We start from the raw sequence: 22362 nt of genomic DNA, 5'->3' as shown, positions 1-22362 counted from the left end.
ACTTCCAGTTCATGGCTCTTCCATTCGGTCTTGCCACAGCTCCCAGAATTTTCTCAAAGGTTCTGGGATCCCTGCTAGCGGTGCATTGATTGCGGGGCATTGCAATGGCACCTTATCTGGACGACATTCTAGTTCAGGCGCCTTCTTTTCAACAAGCAAGATCTCACACGGAAATGTTTTTATCTTTCCTGCGGTCTCATGGATGGAAGGTGAATTTGGAAAAGAGTTCCTTAGTTCCAAATACAAGGGTAATTTTCTTGGGAACCATAATAGATTCCTTATCAATTAAGATTTTTCTGACAGAAGTCAGGAAATCAAAGATTTTAAATTCTTGCCTAGCACTTCAGTCCTCTCCTCGGCCATCAGTGGCTCGGTGCATGGAGGCTGATGGTAGCAGCAATGGACATCATCCCGTTCGCCCGTTTCCACCTCAGACCTCTGCAGTTAAGCATGCTCAGGCAGTGGAACGGAGATTATGCAGATCTGTCTCTGCAATTACAGCTGGAGCAGGAGACAAGGGATTCTCTACTTTGGTCGTTGTCTCTGGATCATCTCTCCCAGGTAATCTGCTTTCGCAGACCCTCTTGGGTGATTGTGACAACAGATGCCAGCCTTCTGGGATGGGGAGCAGTCTGGGGCTCTCTAAAGGCTCAGGGAACATGGACTTGGTCGGAGTCTGTTCTACCCATAAACATTCTGGAACTGAGAGCAATCTTCAATGCTCTCCTGGCCTGGCCTCAGTTAGCTTCGGCCCGGTTCATCAGGTTCCAGTCAGACAATATAACCTCAGTGGCTTACAGCAACCATCAGGGAGGAACTCGGAGTTCCTTGGCCATGACAGAGGTAGCCAAGATCATTCAGTGGGCAGAGACCCACAATTGCTGTCTGTCGGTGATCCACATTACAGGAGTGGACAACTGGGAGGCAGACTTCCTGAGCAGACAGACCTTTCGCCCGGGGGAGTAGGAGCTCCATCCGGAAGTGTTTTCCAGCCTGATTCTCAAATGGGGTCAGCCGGAATTGGATCTTATGGCATCTCGGCAGAATGCCAAGCTCCCGAGGTACAGGTTGAGGTCAAGGGACCCTCAGGCTGTACTGATAGATGCTCTGGCGGTAACTTGGAATTTCAGTCTCGCATACCTATTCCTCCGTTCACTTTTTACCTCGGGTCATTGCTCAAATCAAGCAGGAAAGGGCGTCGGTGATCCTCATTGCACCGGTGTGGCCTCGCAGGATTTCGTATGCAGACCTGGTGGACATGTCATCTCTTCCTCCTTGGAGACTTCCGTTGAGGAAGGACCTTCTACTTCAAGGGCCCTTCATCCAAATCTAGTTTCTCTGAAACTGACTGCTTGGAGATTGAACGCTTAATTTTATCCAAGCGTGGATTTTCGGACTCGGTCATTGAGACCATGATTCAGGCTCATAAACCTGTGACTAGAAAGATTTACCACAAGATATGGCGTAAATATCTATATTGGTGTGAATCCAAGGGCTACTCTTGGATTAGAGTTAGGATTCCTAGAATTCTGTCCTTTCTCCAAGAAGGTTTGGAGAAGGGTTTATCGACAAGTTCCCTAAAGGGTCAAATATCTGCCTTGTCTATTTTGTTACATAAGCGTCTGGTGGACGTCCCAGACGTGCAATCGTTTTGTCAGGCCTTGGTCAGGATCAGGCCTTTGTTCAAACCAGTTACTCCTCCCTGGAGTCTTAACTTAGTTCTTAAGGTTCTTCAAGGGGCTCCGTTTGAGCCTATGCATTCCTTAGATATTAAATTGTTATCTTGGAAATTTTTGTTTCTTGTTTCTATTTCATCTGCTCCTAGAGTGTCAGAGCTCTCGGCATTACAGTATGAGTCCCCTTACCTTATTTTTCATTCAGATAAGGTGGTTTTACGTACTAAATTAGGGTTTCTCCCTAAAGTAGTTTCAGACCAGAACATTAATCAGGAGAATGTTGTTCCTTCCTTGTGTCCTAATCCTTCTTCTCAGAAGGAACGGCTTCTGCACAATCTGGACATGGTACATGCACTAAAATTCTATTTACAGGCGACTAAGGATTTTCGTCAGTCTTCTGCTGTTTGTGGTATTCTTTGGGAAACGTAAGGGACAGGAAGCTACGGCTACTTCTCTTTCTTTGTGGTTGAAGAGTATCATTCGCTTTGCCTATGAATTTGATAGCAGCCTCCTGAGAGAGTTACGGCTCATTCTACGAGGGCTGTTTCCTCTTCCTGGACATTCAAAAATGAAGCTTCTGTGGAACAGATTTGCAAGGCAGCAACTTGGTCCTCTCTTCACACTTTTTCAAAATTCTATAAATTTGACACTAATTATATATATATATATATATATATATATATATATATATATATATATTTTGAGCCCTTCCCACCTTTACATATGCCATATCCCTTTTAACCCCTTTTCATACATTTATCTCAATAATAACTATATATATATATATATATATATATATATAAAATTTAAAAGAGGACATTTTGATATACATTAGTTTCTTTGGGGGGTTTCCAATGGATGTTCCTGTGCTGAAAAAGTAAACACTTTTGGTGTTATGCTTGTGGGGATTGCCTCATTTAATAGAGCTGTAAGAAGGATATGTGTGTTTGCTCTCCCACCAATCAGGTGTGAACTACCTGTCAGTTTTAAAAAAATTATTTATGTAAGAACTTTCCTGATAAATTAATTTCTTTTATGGTGGCGAGAGTCCACAAGCTTGTTACTGATGGGATATACATTCCTACCAGGAGGAGGCAAAGTTTCCCAAACCTCAAAAGCCTATAAATACCCCGCCCACCTCACTCATACCTCAGTTTAATGTATAGCCAAGAGTAAAAGCATAAAAACGAGGAGCAGGAAAAAGATGCTTATGAAAAATAACCCAAAATAAAGAACAAATTGGGTGGGCCTCGTGGACTCTTGCCACTATGAAAGAAATTAATTTATCAGGCAAGTTCTTACATAAATGATGTTTTCTTTCATATAGGTGGCGAGAGTCTATGAGCTTGTTACTGATGGGATATAATACCCAAGATGTGGAAGTCCACGAGTAACAAAAATAAAGGGAGGGATAAAATAAAAACAACTATTTTCGCTAATAAATTAAATAAAAAAGTAATGCCTTTTTTTTTTAATTTTCAAAAAAACGTAAAACATAGGCACTAGAATCAAGCTGAGACAGCTGCCTGAAGAACCTTTCTACCAAAAGCTGCTTCGGAAGAAGCAAAAACATAAAAATTATAGAATTTAGTAAAGGTATGCAAGTAAAACCAAGTGGCTGCTTTGCAAAGTTGGTCAACTGAAGCTTCATTCTTGAAAGTCCAAGATGTTACAGCTGATCTTGTAGGGGTCGATCCGATAAAAATCGTCGCCCGCAAAAGCTGGCGACGCCAATATTTGCGCGGGTTTGGTATCCTATATACGGCGTAACCTAGAAGTTACGCGCGTATATTTCTGCCGTCGCCCGTAGTTTTTTGGGCCATAGGCAGGTATACCAAACCCGCGCAGTTTGGTATCCAATATACAGCGTAAGGACTTACGTGGCGAAAATGGATAAATCTTACTCCATTTTCACCTCGCCACAAAAAGCAGCCTTAAGAAGCCTTACGCTGACTATTGGAGCCCCGCAACTCTCTAAACTAGCTGCTAAATAAAACCTAACGCATGCGCAATGTCTATCTAACTGTCAACCGCGATCTGCTAAATAAAACCTAACACCTAAAGCATGCGCAATGTCTATCTACCTGTCAACCGCGATCCCCCGCCGCAATCCCTAATAAAATATTTAACCCCTAAACCGCCGCCATCTACATAAACTAACCCCCTACTGTGAGCCCCTAAAACCGCCGCCATCTACCTTATCTATCCCCTAATCTGACCCCTTACACCGCCGCCACCTATATAAAAATGATTAACCCCTAATCGAATCCCCCTATACCGCCGCCAGCTATATTAATATTATTAACCCCTAATCTAATCCCCCTAAAATAATTATCTCTATTACCAGCCCTTAAAAGGGCCTTTTGCGTGGCATTGCCCCAAAGTAACAGCTCTTTTGCCAGCCCTTAAAAGGGCTTTTTGCGGGGCATGCCCCAAAGTAGCAGCTCTTTTGCCAGCCCTTAAAAGGGCTTTTGGCGGGGCTTTGTCACAAAGTAAACTGCTCTTTTGCCTACAATCTACATCCCCCTACACCGCGGCCACCTATAATAAATGTATTAACCCCTAATCTAATCCCCCTACACCGCCGCCAGCTATATTAACCCTAATTATATTAGGGTTAATATAGTTAATATAGTTATTATATTATATATATTAACTATATTAACCCTAATTATATTAGGGTTAATATAGTTAATATCGTTATTATATTATATATATATATAAAGTATAATAACCCTATCTAACTCTAACATCCCTAACTAAACTCTTATTAAAATAAATCTAATATTAATATTATTAATTAAAATATTCCTATTTAAATCTAAATACTTACCTATAAAATAAACCCTAAGATAGCTACAATATAATTAATAATTACATTGTAGCTATGTTAGGGTTTATATTTATTTTACGGGTAAATTGTTAATTATTTTAACTAGGTATAATAGCTATTAAATAGTTATGAACTATTTAATAGCTACCTAGTTAAAATAATTACCAAATTACCTGTAAAATAAATCCTAACCTAAGTTACAATTACACCTACACTATCAATAAATTAAATAAACTACAAATATCTATCTAAAAATACAATTAAATAAACTAAACTAAATTACAAAAAACAAACAAACACTAAATTACAAAAAAATAAAAAAAAGATTACAAGATTTTTAAGCTAATTACACCTATTCTAAGCCCCCTAATAAAATAATAAACCCCCAAAATAAAAAAAATTCCCTACCCTATTCTAAATTAAAAATAGTTCAAAGCTCTTTTACCTTACCAGCCCTTAAAAGGGCCTTTTGTGGGGGCATGCCCCAAAGAAAACTGCTCTTTTGCCTGAAAAAAAAACACAATACCACCCCCCAACATTACAACCCACCACCCACATACCCCTAATCTAACCCAAACCCCCCTTAAATAAACCTAACACTACCCCCCTGAAGATCTCCCTACCTTGTATTCACCCCGCCGGGCAGAACTCTTCATCCGATCCGGGCGATGTCCATCCAAGCGGCAAAGAAGAAATCTTCATCCCGGCGATGTTTTTCTCCAAGCGGCAGCAAAGTCTTCATCCATCCGCCAGCATCTTCCATCAAGCGGCATCTTGAATCTTCTCTCCACCGACGCGGAGCATCCATACTGGCCGACGACTGAACGACGAATGAGGTACCTTTAAATGACGTCATCCAAGATGGCGTCCGTCGAATTCCGATTGGCTGATAGGAGTCTATCAGCCAATCGGAATTAAGGTAGAAAAATCTGATTGGCTGTTAGGTTTATTTAAGGGGGGTTTGGGTTAGATTAGGGGTATGTGGGTGGTGGGTTGTAATGTTGGGGGGTGGTATTGTGTTTTTGGGGGGTGGTATTGGTTTTTTTTTTGTAATTTAGTTTAGTTTATTTAATTGTATTTTTAGATAGATATTTATAGTTTATTTAATTTATTGATAGTGTAGGTGTATTTGTAACTTAGGTTAGGATTTATTTTACAGGTAATTGGGTAATTATTTTAACTAGGTAGCTATTAAATAGTTCATAACTATTTAATAGCTATTATACCTAGTTAAAATAATTAACAATTTACCTGTAAAATAAATATAAACCCTAACATAGCTACAATGTAATTATTAATTATATTGTAGCTACCTTAGGGTTTATTTTATAGGTAAGTATTTAGATTTAAATAGGAATATTTAATTAATAATATTAATATTAGATTTATTTTAATAAGAGTTTAGTTAGGGATGTTAGAGTTAGATAGGGTTATTATACTTTATATATATATAATATAATAACGATATTAACTATATTAACCCTAATATAATTAGGGTTAATATAGTTAATATATATAATATAATAACTATATTAACTATATTAACCCTAATATAATTAGGGCTAATATAGTTAATATAGCTGGCGGCGGTGTAGGGGGATTAGATTAGGGGTTAATACATTTATTATAGCTGGCGGCGGTGTAGGGGGATTAGATTAGGGGTTAATACATTTATTATAGGTGGCCGCGGTGTAGGGGGATGTAGATTGTAGGCAAAAGAGCAGTTTACTTTGTGACAAAGCCCCGCCAAAAGCCCTTTTAAGGGCTGGCAAAAGAGCTGAATTCTTTGGGGCATGCCCCGCAAAAAGCCCTTTTAAGGGCTGGCAAAAGAGCTGTTACTTTGGGGCAATGCCACGCAAAAAGCCCTTTTCAGGGCTATTTGTAGGGTTAGACTTAGGTTTAGTGGTAGGGATAGTTTAGTATTTTAGGGGTTAAATAATTTAATATAGATGGCGGCGGGGTAGGGGGATTAGATTAGGGGTTAATAATTTTAAAATAGATAGCGGCGGGGTAGGGGCTCACTTTAGGGGGTAGGTAAGGTAGATGTCGGCGGGGTAGGGGCTCACTTTAGGGGGTAGGTAAGGTAGATGGCGGCGGTGTTAGGGGCTTACTTTAGGGGGTTATAGATTTAATATAGCTGGCGGCGGTTTAGGGGTTAATAACTTTATTAGGTAGCGGCGGTTTAGGGGTTAATACATTGTTATTGTTAGGATAGTGAGGGGGGATAGCGGATATAGGGTTAGACGTGTCGGGCTATGTTAGGGAGGCGTGTTAGACAGTGCGGGTGATTTAGACTTTAGTCAGGTTTTGTAGGCACCGGCAGTTTCTAACGTGCCGCAAGTCACTGGTGACGCCAGAAATTTGTACTTGCGCAGATTTCTGGACATCACTGGTTTATCCCATTTACGGCACGTTAGCATCTGACGGCGCCGTATATGGGATAGCTTGAGTTGCGAGCTGAAACTGCGGGCGACGCGGGTTCCCTCGCTTGCGCCGCAAACTACGATCTATATCGGATCGCGCCCGTAGAATGAGCTGTAATTCTCTGAGGTGGAGACTGGTCTGCCTTTAAATAAGCTTTGTGAATTACATTTTTTAACCAAGATGCTAATGAAATGGCAGAGGCTTTCTGACCTTTTCTAGAACCAGAAAAAAGAACAAACAGAATAGAAGTCTGGTCTGAAATCCTTAGTACAGAGCTTTCGAAACTTTTCATGTTGGTGACACACTTTTTAGACCTACTTCATTTTGCAAAACAGCAAACTTCAGCTCAGCGTTTAAGCTGCCGCCCTCAGAGCTCTGCGAGTCTGACTGACTACTGCTCTTGCTGCAAACACACTACTGTCCCACTCACTGACTACATCTGTAGTCACGAGCCGATTGAGGAGACTACACGTGCAGTCAGGAGCCAATGTGCCGCCAATGGGAATAGTTTCAGTTCTGGCTGAGCTGCGCCAATAGGTTAAGATGATCTGTGACCCACTAGGTATCCATCACGTGCCAACCACGTGATATGCGTAGCAGGCAGGCAGGCAGAAAGTCGGAAACCAAAACATTTTTTTTTAAAAATTCAAAGGAGCGACACACCTACACACTGCCACCGACACACTAATGTGTCACGGCACAGATTGGAAAGCACTGCCTTATAGCATCAACATAGTATTTCAAAGCTCTTACTACATCCAAAGAGTAGATTTAGGATTAGGACACAAGGAAGCAAAATAATTACCCTATTAATTTTTTTAGAATTCACAACTTTAGGTAAAATTTTTAAAGAAGTCAGCAAAACTCTTTATCTTGATGGAAAATCAGATAAGTAATCTCACAAGAGAGAGCTGATAATTCAGAAACTCTTCAAGCAGAAGAGATAGCCAAGAGAAACAACACTTTCCAAGAAAGTCGTTTATTGTCCAAAGATCGCGTGGGCTCAAAAGAAGGAGCCTGTAGAATCTTTAATACCAGGGAGGAGGAGAAATAGATTCAATTACAGATTTAATACGAATTAAAGCCTGAACTAAACAGTGAATATCAGGAAGTATTGGCAGACAAATTTTTATCCAAACCATCCTGAAGAAACTGCATAATCCTAGGAATTCGAAAAGAATGCTAGAAATAATAATGAGAAGAGCACCATGAAATATACGTTTTCCAAACCTTTTGTTAAATCTTCCTTGAAACAAGCTGGCAAGCCTGAATCATAGTGTTAATCACAGATTCAGAAAAACCCCTATGACTAAGGACTAATCGTTCAATTTCCATGCCATTAAGTTTAGAGATTTAAAATCTGTATGGAAAAACGGACCTTGAGATAGAAGGTCTGGCCTTAGAGGAACAGGCCAAGGCAACTGGACATTTGGAAAAGGTCCGCATACCAAATCCTGTAAGGCCACGCTGGGGCTATCAGAAACACATTTAAACTGATGTATGAGTGAGGTAGGTGGGGTATTTATAGGCTTTTTACATTTGATAAACTTTGCCCCTCCTGGCAGCTTGTGGACTCTCCCTCCTATATAAAAGAAATAAAAATAAACAGCTTGAAATTATCCTATTTATGCAAACATAAATTTTTTTAATGTTTAACATACTTGATGGAAATAGTTTGTGTTCCACATCCTAATAAAATACTATTTCTTTCCTATGGCATGGAGAGGCCACGATTTCATTCCAATTACTAGTGGGATATTCAATGCCTGGCCAGCAGGAGGAGGCAAAGAGCACCCCAGCAGAGCTGTTAAGTGTCACTTCCCTTACCCATAATCCCGAGTCATTCTTTGCCTCTATCTTCGGGATCCTCAAAGTGCTGTCCTTCAAAATGTAAACTATTCGTTCAATTTTTCCATTAGTTCAGGAGGGTCAGTTCATGACAACCATAGATTTAAAGGACGCCTATCTCCATATTCCCATTCACAGGGAACATCACCAATTCCTACGGTTTGCTTTTTTGGACAATCATTACCAGTTTGTCACCCTTCACTTTGGCCTTGCTATGGCCCCTTAAATTTTTACAAAGGTTCTGGGGGCTCTTTTGGTGGTGGTCAGGTCTCAAGGGATAGTGGTGGCACCTTACCTGGATGATATCTTGGTTCAAGCGCCATCTTTTCAACTAGCAAAATCTTATACCAAGATGTTGTCTTTTCTTTGTTCCCACGGGTGGAAAGTGAATCTGGAAAAGAGTTCCCTAGTGCCAGACACCAGGGTGTGCTTCTTGGGAACAATTATAGATTCTCTATTCATGAAGATTTTTCTGACGGATGTCAGAAAATCAAAACTTCTTACTTCTTGCCGATCACTGCAGGTCTCTGTCCATCCATCAGTGGCTCAGTGCATGGAAGTAATTGGTCTGATGGTTGCTTCCATGGATATCATTCTGTTTGCTCAGTTCCATCTGAGACCCCTATAACTATGTATGCTCAGTCAATGGAATGGAGACCACTCGGATCGCTCACAGAGTATAGCTCTGGATCCCTCTATAAGAGACTCTCTTTCGTGGTGGACTTCACAGGATCATCTGTCTCAGGGGACATGCTTCCTGAGACCTTCCTGGGTGATTGAGACCACAAATGTGAGAGCTCAAGGTCTTTGGACGCGGAAGGAGTTTTCTCTTCCCATAAACATTCTAGAGTTGAGGGAGATGTTCAATGCGTTGATGGCTTGGCCTCAACTAGCTTTAGTCCGTTTATCAGATTTAAATCGGACAACATCACCTCGGTGGCATACATCAACCACCAGGGAGGGTCCCGGAGTTCATTGGCAATGAAGGAGGTGCCCCACATTATCCAGTGGGCGGAGTCTCACCACTGTTTCCTGTCTGCCATCCACATCCCAGAGGTGGACAACTGGGAAGCGGATTTTCTGAGCACACAGACCTTTCATCCCAGTGAGTGGGCTCTCCATCCGGAGGTATTCTCAATGATAACCCTCAGGTGGAGGATTCCGAAATTGGATCTGATGGCGTTGCGCAGAAACGCCAAGCTTCCAAAGTACGGTTCAAGATCAAGAGATCCTTATGCAGTTCTGATCGACGCTCTGGCAGTTCCTTGGGACTTCGGTCTGGCATTCCTGTCTCCTCCGTTTGCTCTCCTTCCTTGAGTCATTGCTTGTATCAAACAGGAGAGAGCATCAGTGATTCTCATAGCTCCTGCCTGGCCTCGCAGGATCTGGTTTGCGGATCTGGTGAGGATGTCATCTCTTCCTCCTTGGAGGTTGCCTCTGAGAAAGGACCTTCTACTTCAAGGTCCCTTCCTCCACCCAAACCTAGATTCTCTGAAGCTGACAGCTTGGAAATTGAACGCTTAATTTTGGCTAGATGTGGCTTCTCAGAGAAGGTCATTGATACTATGCTTGAGGCGCGTAAACCTGTTACCCGTAAGATTTACCATAAGGTATGGCGTAAATACCTTTATTGGTATAATTTGAACGGTTTCTTTTGGAGAAGGGTTAAGAGTACCCCAAATTTTGTCCTTTCTTCAGGAGGGCATGGAGAAGGGTTTATCAGTCAGTACTCTGAAGGGTCAGAATTCTGCACTGTCTATTCTTTTGCACAAACATTTGGCGAATCTGCCTGATGTTCAGTCCTTAGTTCAGGCCTTGGTCAGCATCAGGCCTGTGTTTAAACCTTTTGCTCCGCCTTGGAGCCTTAATCTTGTTCTAAATGTTTTGCAGCAGGCTCCTTTTGAGCCAATGCATTCAGTTGATATTAAGTTGTTATCTTGGAAGGTTTTGTTTCTTCTTGCTAATTCGTCTGCTCGCAGAGTTTCCGAGCTCTTGGCTCTGCAGTGTGATTCCCCTTACCTAATTTTTCATGCGGATAAGGCGGTCCTTCGTACTAAGCTGGAAAATCTCCCTAAGGTGGTATCGGATCGCGATATCAATCAGGAAATTGTTATTCCTTCTTTTTGTCCTAATCCTTCTTCTCCGAAGGAACGCCTGTTGCATAACTTGGATGTTGTGCGTGCTCTAAAATTTTACCTTCAAGCAACTAAAGATTTTAGGCAATCTCTGGCAAGAGTAAGGGGCAGAAGGCTACTTCTACTACTCTTTCTCTCTGGTTGAGAAGTGTTATACGATTAGCTTATGAGACAGCTGGACAACAGCCTCCAGAGAAAATTATGGCTCATTCCAATAGGGCTGTTTTGTCTTCCTGGGCTTTCAAAAATGAAGCTTCTGTGGAACAAATTTGCATGGCAGCCACATGGTCCTCATTGCATACTTTTTCCAAATTCTACAAATTTGATACTTTTGCCTCTGCTGAGGCTTCCTTTGGGAGGAAAGTTCTTTGTTGGCGCCTTCGGTTTAGGTCCGCCTGTCTTGTTCTCCCTCCCTTTAATTCTGTGTCCTCTAGCTTGGTTATTGGTTCCCACTAGTAATTGGAATGAAATTGTGGACTCTCCATGACATAGGAAAGAAAACATAATTTATGCTTACCTGATTTCTTTCTTTCCGGGCACGGAGAGTCCACGACCGGCCCTTATTTAAATTTAAGAAGGCAGGTTTTTTTACACAAACCTCAGGAACCTCTATACCCTTGTGTTATCTTCTTTTTCTATTTTCCATCGGCCGAATAACTGGGGATTATGGGTAAGTGACACTTAACAGCTCTGCTGGGGTGCTCTTTGCCTCCTCCTGCTGGCCAGGAATTGAATATCCCACTAGTAATTGGAATCAAATTGTGGACTCTCCATTGCCGGAATTTTTTTTTATCATGTAAGCATAAATGTTTTTCTTGTGATTTATTTTGAAGTTGGGGTTGATACATTTTTACATAGTTCACTTAAAATTGGTTCTGACCAAGACTTATATGACTTTGTACTTATCTCCACTGTAAAGTGATCATCTCACAGTCATGGACAAAGCTATTGTTTTGGGGTGATATTTGTGCTTTGTTTTATGTGATACCAAACTTGATGTCTCAGCTAATGATCTAAAGCTTTTTTTCCTCAGCAAATGCAAATCGTTATGAGGGTTCTTGGATGGGAGGAAAAAAACACGGTCCTGGCAAGTTCTACTACTTAGATAAAGGGCAGCTGTATGAAGGTGTTTGGGTAGAAGATATCCCCAAATGTGGAACAATGATTGACTTTGGACGAGCAGAAGCACCTTTACCAACAATGTACCCAATTCCTGAGGTAAAGGACACCAGGGTTTCTGTGAATTGTTTAAGCATAGAGAAATTAATGCGGTACAATATTCTAACATTAAAGGGCCATACAGACCAAAATGTTTCTAACTTTAACTATGAGTTTAACACATTTTTGGGGGTTAAACACAAAGACTTGCAGGATTAGTAGTGCTAAAATTACATATATATAACTAGAGAGTCCATGTGTTGGTAGACAGAGGGAATGCCTTATACAATAAGGAGAAGAGAAATGCATTTTATTGTCTGCTTTGTATATAAATATCCAGCTGTAATCGGAGCGTGAATGCTGCAGCAAATTCAAACCAAATTTTGTGATTAGCTTCCACAAGCTTTTTGGAGTAGTAATGCAAACAAAACATTTAAACATTTATAAAGTTTGTTTAAAGCGGGATATTAAACTCAGACTCAGTAAACACAGTAATGTAATATATATTCATGATAAATGTTTATGACATCATGCCTGCTATAGCTACACCCACAAAACACCTGCTACCCCACCTACAAATCTCTCTCACTTAGCCACGGCCTCCTAGTTCAGAAAGGCACCAAATGTTTAGAGGTAAGCAGCAATATGTGCACCGACACCACCAACTAGTTCCCTCTCTACTTTCTTGTCAATAATCCACTTTTTATAATAAATGGCTAAGGAGGCTGTGGGGAATAAATGAGAAAATGTAACTGTAAAAAATGTAATTTAAACTATAGCCTTCCTGGGTGGAGTGGAACAAGCACTTTTTTTTTTTAACAGAAAATATCTTACAGCAAAAACAAACTAAATAAATGCATATTGCTATGTTGCTAACTTTTCATTAATTTAACAGTTGATGAGGGATAATGCTGTTTAAATGACCCTGATAGATCAGTTAGGAGCACATTTACAGCTTGGCATAATTGGCCGTTGCAAAAGTGATGATTATTATTATTATTTATTTATAAAGCGCCAACAGATTCCGCAGCGCTACCCATGGGTACAAGGATAAAAGTACAACGGAGAAACAATACAATAAGAGACAACATTTTACAGACAAATACAGGGGGAATTGAGGGCCCTATTCCTGTGGGAACTTACAATCTAGATGGGTAGGAGGATGGGAAACAGGAGGTGGGGACTGCAAAGGTGAGAATGATATTAGTCAGGAGATAGATGAAGGCAACTGTTAGGTAAATGAAGTTAATTTGTTAATGAGTCCCTGAACAAAAAGGTCTTTAGGGAACATTTAAAGGAGGAGAGGTTAGGGGAAAGTCTGACAGCTTGAGGAAGTGCGTTCCAGAGGGTTGGTGCCGCACAAGAAAAGTCCTGTAGTCTAGCATGAGAGGAGGTCATGGTAGAGGACGCAAGAAGCAGGACATTGTTGGATCTTAGGGGGCGGGGTGGAGTATATTTGTTGATGAGTGAGGACAGATAGGGTGGGGCAGCATTGGTGAGGGCTTTGTAGGTCAGGGTAAGAATTTTGAATTTAATTCTTCTGTGAATGGTGAGCCAGTGAAGGGACTCACAGAGAGGTGCAGCAGAAACAGAGCGTCGAGAGACATGGATTAGCCTTGCAGATGCATTTAGGATGGATTGAAGGGGAGAGAGGCGGGAGAGGTAGGCCAGATAGTAAGTTATTACAGTAGTCAAGTCTGGAAATTACCAGGGAGTGGATTAGCTGTTTAGTAGTTTCAGCACTCAGAAACTGACAAATTTTGGAGATAGTCCTTAGGTGGTTGCGGCAGGATGAAGAGAGCAATTGGATGTGGGGAATGAAGGACAGATTTGAGTCAAGTGTGACTCCAAGGCAGTGGACTTGGGGTGATGGGGAGATAGTGGTGCCGCCAACAGTGATGGAAAAATTAGAAACTGGAGTAGACTTAGAGAGGGGGATTAGAAGTAGTTCGGTCTTGGACATGTTTATTTTTAGGTGGTGAGAGACCATCCAGGAGGAAATGCCAGATAAGCAGTTGCTGATGTGAGAATTGACAGAAGGAGAGAGTGCAGTGGTGAAAAGGTAGATCTGGGTATCATCAGCATAGAGGTGATAGTTAAAGCCATAGCTGTTGATGAGTTTACACAGTGAAGAAGTGTAAATAGAGAAGAGTAGAGGACCCAGGACAGAGCCTTGAGGTACTCCAACATACAGAAGCAATGGAGAGGAGGAGTCACCAGCAAAAGAGACGGAGAAGGATCTGTTAGAGAGATAAGAGTGAATCCAGGAGAGGGCAGTGTCACAGAGCCCAAGAGAGCTGAGAGTCTGTAGGAGAAGGACAGTGTCAAAGGCAACAGAGAGGTCAAGTAAGATGAGTATAGAGTAGTAGCCTTTGTTTTTAGCAGAAAAGAGATCGTTAGTAACCATGGTGAGGGCAGTCTCAGTTGAGTGTTGGGGACGGAAGCCAGATTGCAGGGGGTCGAGCAATGAGTTGGAGGACAGGAAGTGGGTTAGGCGATCAAAGGCAGTTTTTCAAGGATTTTTGAAGCTAGCGGGAGCAGTGATATGGGGGGTAGTTTGCAGGAGAGTTAGGGTCAAGGGAGGGTTTTTTGAGGATGGGGGTGACCTTTGCATGTTTGAAGGAGACAGGGAATGAGTCGGTAGAAAGGGATAGGTTGAATATATGAGTAAGAGCCGGAGTGAGGGTGGGAGACAGAGAAGGTATTAGATGTGAAGGAATAGGGTCAAGTGGGCAGGTAGTGAGGTGTGAGGAAGACAATAGGGAAGCCACTTCACTCTCAGTGGTTGGGAGGAGGGTGCAGAGAGTGGCAGAGGGGGTGACTGGGAGCAAAGTTGAGAGATTGCAGGCTTGTGTTGGGATGTTTCTTCAGATGGTAAGTGTTTTATTGAAAAAGTAGTCAGCCAGGTCTTGGGCACTGAATGCAGATGAGGGGGATGGTGCAGGTGGGTAGAGGAGGGATTTAAAAATGGAGAAGAGTCTTTTAGGGTTTGAGGAGTGAGTGGATAGAAGAGAAGTAGGTTTGCATAGCTAGGTGAAGGGCAGAGGTGTAAGAGTGAAGAGTGAACTTATAGTGCATGAAATCAGGTTCAGAACGGGATTTCCTCCAGGCACGTTCAGCAGTGCGGGAGCATTTTTGCAGGTGGCGTGTTTGCTGGAAGTGCCAGGGCTGGAGCTGATGACGTGGGGCTTTGCGAAGTTGGGGCGGAGCCAGAGTGTCAAGTGCAGAGGAGAGGGTAGTGTTATAGTGGCTTATAGCAAGGTCAGGGCAGGATATCCTGGAAGTGTGGGGGAGGCATATTTGAATAAGGTTGGGGAGGGTCTACAGTGTGCATATTTCTACAGGTGCGGGGGAGAGGGGGGAAGTAGGTTTATTCTGTATATTAAGATTAAAGGTTGAGCAGATGGTGGTCTGAGATGGGAAATGGGTGACAGGCAACATCAGAGAAAGAGCAGAGATAGGAGAATACCAGATCAATAGAGTGTCCATCGCGGTGGGTAGGGAATAGGGTGGATTGTGAGAGGCCGAAGGAGTTAGTGAGTGAGAGAAGTTTTCTGGCAGCAGGGGCAGATGGGTTGTCAAAATGGGGATGTTGAAGTCACCCAGAATTAGAGTAGGTGTATTTGTGGAGAGAAAGTAAGAAAGTCAGGCAGAAAAGTTGTCAAGAAACATATTCAATGGGTGCATCCCAGTACTGCTCTTGTTAGGAATTAATAGGAGAGATGGAACTCAACTGCAGAAATTCAGTAAATTAGGTTTTGTTAGCCAGTAGTAGCACCGAGAAGCTAAGAGACTGAACTCAGAGCAACTGATACTTAGGCTATAATATAATATATACAAAGATCACCTTAACAAGAATGTAAAGGTTATAAAGGGAACAGAACTTGCAATTCTGATTTAGGTATATTAGGCTTTGCCCAGCTAGCTCCCAATGACACAGAAATAACACAAATCTTGGGTGTAGCAATATTCTGATAGGAATTCCCAAAGTTAGTTAATGTCCATGCTTCATAACTTGCAATTCTGATTAAGGTATATTAGGCTTAGCCCAGCTAGCTCCCAGTGACACAGAAATAGCTCAAATCTTGGGTGTAGGCAATATTCTGTTAAGCATTCCCAAAGTTAATTAATGTCCATGCTTCATATAGGAAATAACATTAGGGAATGTTAGGAGAATGTCTTTTTAAGAAAAGATGTGTGGCGCTCGTTTAGATAACAACTGGTATTCAGTGCAGTAATATATACAGTGAGAGGTTTCCTTAACAAGACTTAGAAAGTAAATCCTGGATGAAGGAAGTAATTAAGCAACTACTCACAGTAAGGATGACAGGAGCAGCATGGAGGTTAGAGAGAACACACTGTTAGGAGATTCACAGCACAGCAGACTGCAGACAAAGCAGATTGATCACACAGGGAACCACTCACTGTGAGTCAGGCAGTTACACACTGACCGGAGCTTCGCAGCACAGCTGAATCCTCACAATGAAATTTTTGTGGAAAGATATGATACACTTCAACAAAAGTTCTTCAGGGTTAAAGCTGAAATGAAATACTGTAGTAACAATTCCAGAGTTGGAAGAGACTGTAGATAAATGGCTTTAATTCAATCAGGACAATTCCAGGAGATGCAGCTTCTAGAATTACCAAATACAAAATACTAAAGCAGGAAAAAGTGGGTGTGTCAGGTTTAAATATCCTTGCTCACAAGGTGAAGTTGAATTAAAGGTACAGTAGCTGAAACATGAGTTCTGAAAAGAAAGACATCCATTACAGCTCTATTATAGCAAAACCTCTAAATATTTTGTAACATGCTTTTCTTATGTTTAGAGTTTTCCATAACAATTCTTATATTAAACTGTAACATTCACAATAAGAACACATATAAACACAGAGCAAATCTGCATCATATACAAGAGGTCAATTATACAAAACTTATTGATGATGACAAATACAAGTCTAGGTCTCTAAAGCACATTATGAAGCCCTTGTTTGTAAAGTGTAATATAAACATCAATTACTAAGCAATAAAAACAAGGTCAAATATCAGGGACGTCTCCCGAGTATCTTTGTAAGAGTGGCACAAAAAAATAAAAGTCTAATATAGGTAAAAATAAAAACATTTATCACAGTCTATGGACAGGATGTATATCTTCTCAATCTTAGATGGTAGCTGCGTGGTGGCTGAAATATCCCCTCGGCGGTTCAAACCGCGTCCAGAGGGATGACGACACCTATGGAAAAGAGGTATTACCTTAATGTTCTTACGTTAATATGATTTGTAGATCTCTGTTATCCCAAGTACTCGACACACACATCCAGCGTTTGTGTCCTGTGAGTGTCGGTACAGTAGCAGCGGAGATGGTCATGTGACTCTCTTCCACGTCACCAAAGGTCAGAGGTTGGATCTGCGGTATTGTTGACAGCTTCTATATCGCTGTATGGATATCCGCTGGTAATGATCTAACAGGCAATGCTCCTTTCTCTTGTAAGGTGTATCCAGTCCACGGATTCATCCATTACTTGTGGGATATTCTCCTTCCCAACAGGAAGCTGCAAGAGGATCACCCACAGCAGAGCTGTCTATATAGCTCCTCCCCTAACTGCCACCTCCAGTCATTCTCTTGCAGCTCTCGACAAGGGAAGTAGCTAGAGAGATGTGGTGAATTAGTGTAGTTTATCTTCAAGCAAAAGTTTGTTATTTTTAAACGGTGCCAGCGTTGTACTGTTTTTTTTACCTCAGGCAGAAATTAGAAGAAGAATTTGCCTGAGGTTTTTGATGATCTTAGCAGGTTGTAACTAAGGTCCACTGCTGTTCTCACACATAACTGAAGAGTATGAGGAAAATTCAGCTGGGAGAACGGCCTGCAGAATTAACTGCCCTGAGGTATGTTCAGTATATTTTTTTCTAGAGGATGATAAGAACTAGAAAATGCTGACAGTGCCTAATATAGTTAAGGTAAGCCTGATTGCAGTGACTGGCATCATGTTTGCAGTAAAGGGTAATTTTCATATTACTTTCTATTATGGCTTAGTATGTAAAACGTTATATATATAAAGGAACGTTTTTTACTGAAGTGATAAATCTTTATTTGGAGCCTAGTTTTCCACATGGCTTTTATTTTACTCCTAGGAATAGTTTTTTAAGGCCCTCTGACTTTGAGTGCATGGTGGGAGGGGCCTATTTTCGCGCTCTAATTGCGCAGTTGTTTTTTACATTCTGAGACATCCAGCTTCCCTGAAGGAGTCCCCTGTCATATTGGACCTCTGTAAAGGGTTTTTGTGCCTACAAAAGTCGTTTTATGGGAAGGTAGGAGCCACAGTAGAGCTGTGGCAGTTTGCTTGTGACTGTTATAACGGTTTTTACCGTTTTTTTGCTTCGTTTTTGAACCTGAGGGGTTAATCATCCATTTGCAAGTGGGTGCAATGCTATTTTAGTCTATTATATACACTGTAAAAATTTCACAGTACCGTTTTTTATATTCTGCTTTTTCACATTAATTAAAGTGTTTTCAAAGCTTGCTGGTCTCATTACTAGTCTGTTAAACATGTCTGACATAGAGGAAACTCCTTGTTCATTATGTTTAGAAGCCATTGTGGAACCCCCTCTTAGAATGTGTACCAAATGCACTGATCTTACTATAAGTTATAAAGACCATATTCTGGCTTTAAAAGATTTATCACCAGAGGAAATTGACAAGGGGGAAGTTATGCCGACTAACTCTCCCCAAGTGTCAGAGTCTTTAACTCCCGCTCAAGGGGCGCCAAGTACATCTAGCGCGCCCATTGCGTATACTTTACAAGACATGGCGGCAGTTATGAATCATACTCTTACAGAAGTATTGTCCAAACTGCCAGGGTTACAAGGAAAGCGAGACAGCTCTGGGGCTAGAAAAAATACAGAGCTCTCTGACGCTTTAGTAGCTATGTCCGATATACCCTCACAATGTGCAGAAGCCGAAGAAGGAGAGCTTCTATCTGTGGGTGATTTTTCTGACTCAGGGAAGACACTTCAACCTGATTCTGATATGTCTACATTTAAATTTAAGCTTGAACACCTCCGCATGTTGCTCAGGGAGGTTTTAGCAACTCTGGATGACTGTGACGCCATTGTAGTCCCAGAGAAATTGTGTAAATTGGATAAATACTACGCAGTGCCTGTTTACACTGATGTTTTTCCAATACCTAAGAGGTTTTCAGAAATTATTACTAAGGAATGGGATAGACCAGGTGTACCGTTCTCTCCCCCTCCTGTTTTTAAAAAGATGTTTCCCATAGATGCCGCTACACGGGACTTGTGGCAAACGGTCCCTAAGGTGGAGGGAGCAGTCTCTACTCTAGCGAAGCGTACAACTATCCCTGTCGAGGACAGTTGTGCTTTTCTAGATCCAATGGACAAAAAATTAGAGGGTTACCTTAAGAAAATTTTTATTCAACAAGGTTTTATTCTCCAGCCCCTTGCATGCATTGCCCCTGTCACTGCTGCTGCGGCCTTCTGGTTTGAGTCTTTAGAAGAGGCTCTACAGGTAGAAACCCCATTGGATGATATCCTTGACAAGCTTAAAGCTCTTAAGCTAGCCAATTCATTTGTTTCTGACGCCGTTGTTCATTTAACCAAACTAACGGCTAAGAACTCAGGTTTTGCTATTCAGGCGCGTAGGGCGATATGGCTTAAATCCTGGTCAGCTAACGTTACTTCAAAGTCTAAGCTTCTCAACATTCCCTTCAAGGGGCAGACCCTATTCGGGCCTGGACTGAAGGAGATCATTTCTGATATTACTGGAGGAAAAGGTCACGCCCTTCCTCAGGATAGGTCCCACAAATTAAGGACCAAACAGCCTAATTTTCGTGCCTTTCGAAACTTCAAGAGTGGCGCAGCTTCAACTTCCTCTAATACAAAAAAAGAGGGAAATTTTGCCCAGTCCAAGCCGGTCTGGAGACCTAACCAGGCTTGGAATAAAGGAAAGCAGGCCAAAAAACCTGCTGCTGCCTCTAAGACAGCATGAAAGATCAGCCCCCGATCCGGTAACGGATCTAGTAGGGGGCAGACTTTCTCTCTTCGCCCAGGCTTGGGCAAGAGATGTCCAGGATCCCTGGGCGTTGGAAATTGTGTCCCAGGGATATCTTCTGGACAGGCATTACCAGTTTGTGGCTCTTCCCTTTGGGTTAGCTACAGCACCAAGAATCTTTACGAAGGTTCTGGGGTCACTCCTATCGGTCCTAAGGCCGCGGGGTATAGCAGTAGCCCCTTACCTAGACGACCTTCTAATACAGGCGTCGAATTTTCAAATCGCCAGGTCCCATACAGACATTGTTCTGGCATTTCTGAGGTCACATGGGTGGAAAGTGAACAAAGAAAAAAGTTTATCCCCTCTCACAAGAGTTTCCTTCCTAGGAATTTTGATAGATTCTGTAGAAATTAAGATTTACCTGACAGAGGCCAGGTTGTCAAAACTTCTAAATTCCTGCCGTGTTCTTTATTCTACTTCTCGCCCTTCAGTGGCTCAGTGTATGGAAGTAATCGGCTTAATGGTAGCGGCAATGGACATAGTGCCGTTTGCCCGCCTACATCTCAGACCGCTGCAACTCTGCATGCTCAGTCAGTGGAATGGGGATTACACAGATTTGTCCCCTCTACTAAATCTGGATCAAGAGACCAGGGATTCTCTTCTCTGGTGGTTATCTCGGGTCCATCTGTCCAAGGGTATGACCTTCCGCAGGCCAGATTGGACAATAGTAACGACAATGCCAGCCTTCTGGGCTGGGGTGCAGTCTGGAACTCCCTGAAGGCTCAGGGCTTGTGGACTCAGGAGAAGACACTCCTTCCGATAAACATTCTGGAACTAAGAGCGATATTCTATGCTCTTCAGGCTTGGCCTCAGCTAGCTGCGGTCAGGTTAATCAGATTTCAGTCGGACAACATCACGACTGTAGCCTACATCAACCATCAAGGGGGAACAAGGAGTTCCCTAGCAATGTTGGAGGTTTCAAAAATAATTCTATGGGCAGAGGTTCACTCTTGCCATCTATCAGCTATCCATATCCCAGGAGTAGAGAACTGGGAGGCGGATTTTCTAAGTCGACAGACTTTTCATACGGGGGAGTGGGAACTCCATCCGGAGGTGTTTGCACAGTTGATTCAACTTTGGGGCAAACCAGAACTGGATCTCATGGCGTCTCGTCAGAACGCCAAGCTTCCTTGTTATGGATCCAGGTCCAGGGATCCCAAGGCAGCGCTGATAGATGCTCTAGCAGCGCCTTGGTCTTTCAACCTGGCTTATGTGTTTCCACCGTTTCCTCTGCTCCCTCGTCTGATTGCCAAGATCAAGCAGGAGAGAGCTTCGGTGATTTTGATAGCACCTGCGTGGCCACGCAGGACTTGGTATGCTGATCTGGTGGACATGTCATCCCTTCCACCATGGACTCTACCACTGAGGCAAGACCTTCGACTTCAGGGTCCTTTCAACCATCCAAATCTAATTTCTCTGCGTCTGACTGCTTGGAGATTGAACGCTTGATTTTATCAAAACGTGGTTTCTCCGAATCGGTCATTGATACCTTAATTCAGGCTCGAAAGCCTGTCACCAGGAAAATCTATCATAAGATATGGTGTAAATATCTTCAAGGGTTACTCATGGAGTAAAGTCAGGATTCCCAGGATATTATCTTTTCTCCAAGAGGGATTGGAGAAGGGATTGTCAGCTAGTTCCTTAAAGGGACAGATTTCTGCTCTGTCTATTCTTTTGCACAAGCGTCTGGCGGATGTTCCAGACGTTCAGGCGTTTTGTCAGGCTTTAGTTAGAATCAAGCCTGTGTTTAAACCTGTTGCTCCGCCATGGAGTTTAAATTTAGTTCTTAAAGTTCTTCAAGGGGTTCCATTTGAACCTCTGCATTCCATAGATATTAAGCTTTTATCTTGGAAAGTTCTGTTTTTGGTAGCTATCTCTTTGGCTCGAAGAGTTTCAGAGTTATCTGCCTTGCAGTGTGATTCCCCTTATCTGATCTTCCATGCAGATAAGGTAGTTTTGCGTACCAAACCTGGGTTTCTTCCTAAGGTGGTATCTAATAAGAATATCAATCCGGAGATTGTTGTTCCGTCACTGTGTCCTAATCCTTCTTCAAAGAAGGAACGTCTATTACACAATCTTGACGTGGTTCGTGCTTTAAAGTTTTATTTACAAGCTACTAAAGATTTTCGTCAAACATCTGCATTGTTTGTTGTCTACTCTGGACAGAGGAAAGGCCAGAAGGCTTCAGCAACTCCTCTTTCCTTTTGGTTAAGAAGTATAAT

General features: G+C 42.1%; 1 protein-coding gene across 1 annotated transcript in view; it reads left to right on the top strand.

The window, feature by feature from the left end:
• The window catches only part of MORN3 (MORN repeat containing 3), a 124944-nt gene that overhangs the window by 75886 nt on the left and 26696 nt on the right, over window positions 1-22362 (top strand). Inside the window, exon 5 of the mRNA XM_053701748.1 lies at window positions 11950-12134. Within this exon, the coding sequence (XP_053557723.1) occupies window positions 11950-12134 (185 nt within the window). The remainder of the gene's footprint in view (window positions 1-11949; window positions 12135-22362) is intronic.

The sequence above is a fragment of the Bombina bombina genome, chromosome 2, assembly GCF_027579735.1.
Source record: "Bombina bombina isolate aBomBom1 chromosome 2, aBomBom1.pri, whole genome shotgun sequence".
In the NCBI taxonomy this organism is placed as follows: Eukaryota; Metazoa; Chordata; class Amphibia; order Anura; family Bombinatoridae; genus Bombina; species Bombina bombina.
Note: the sequence above shows the minus strand (reverse complement) of the source record. Positions and strands in the feature narration are given on the sequence as shown.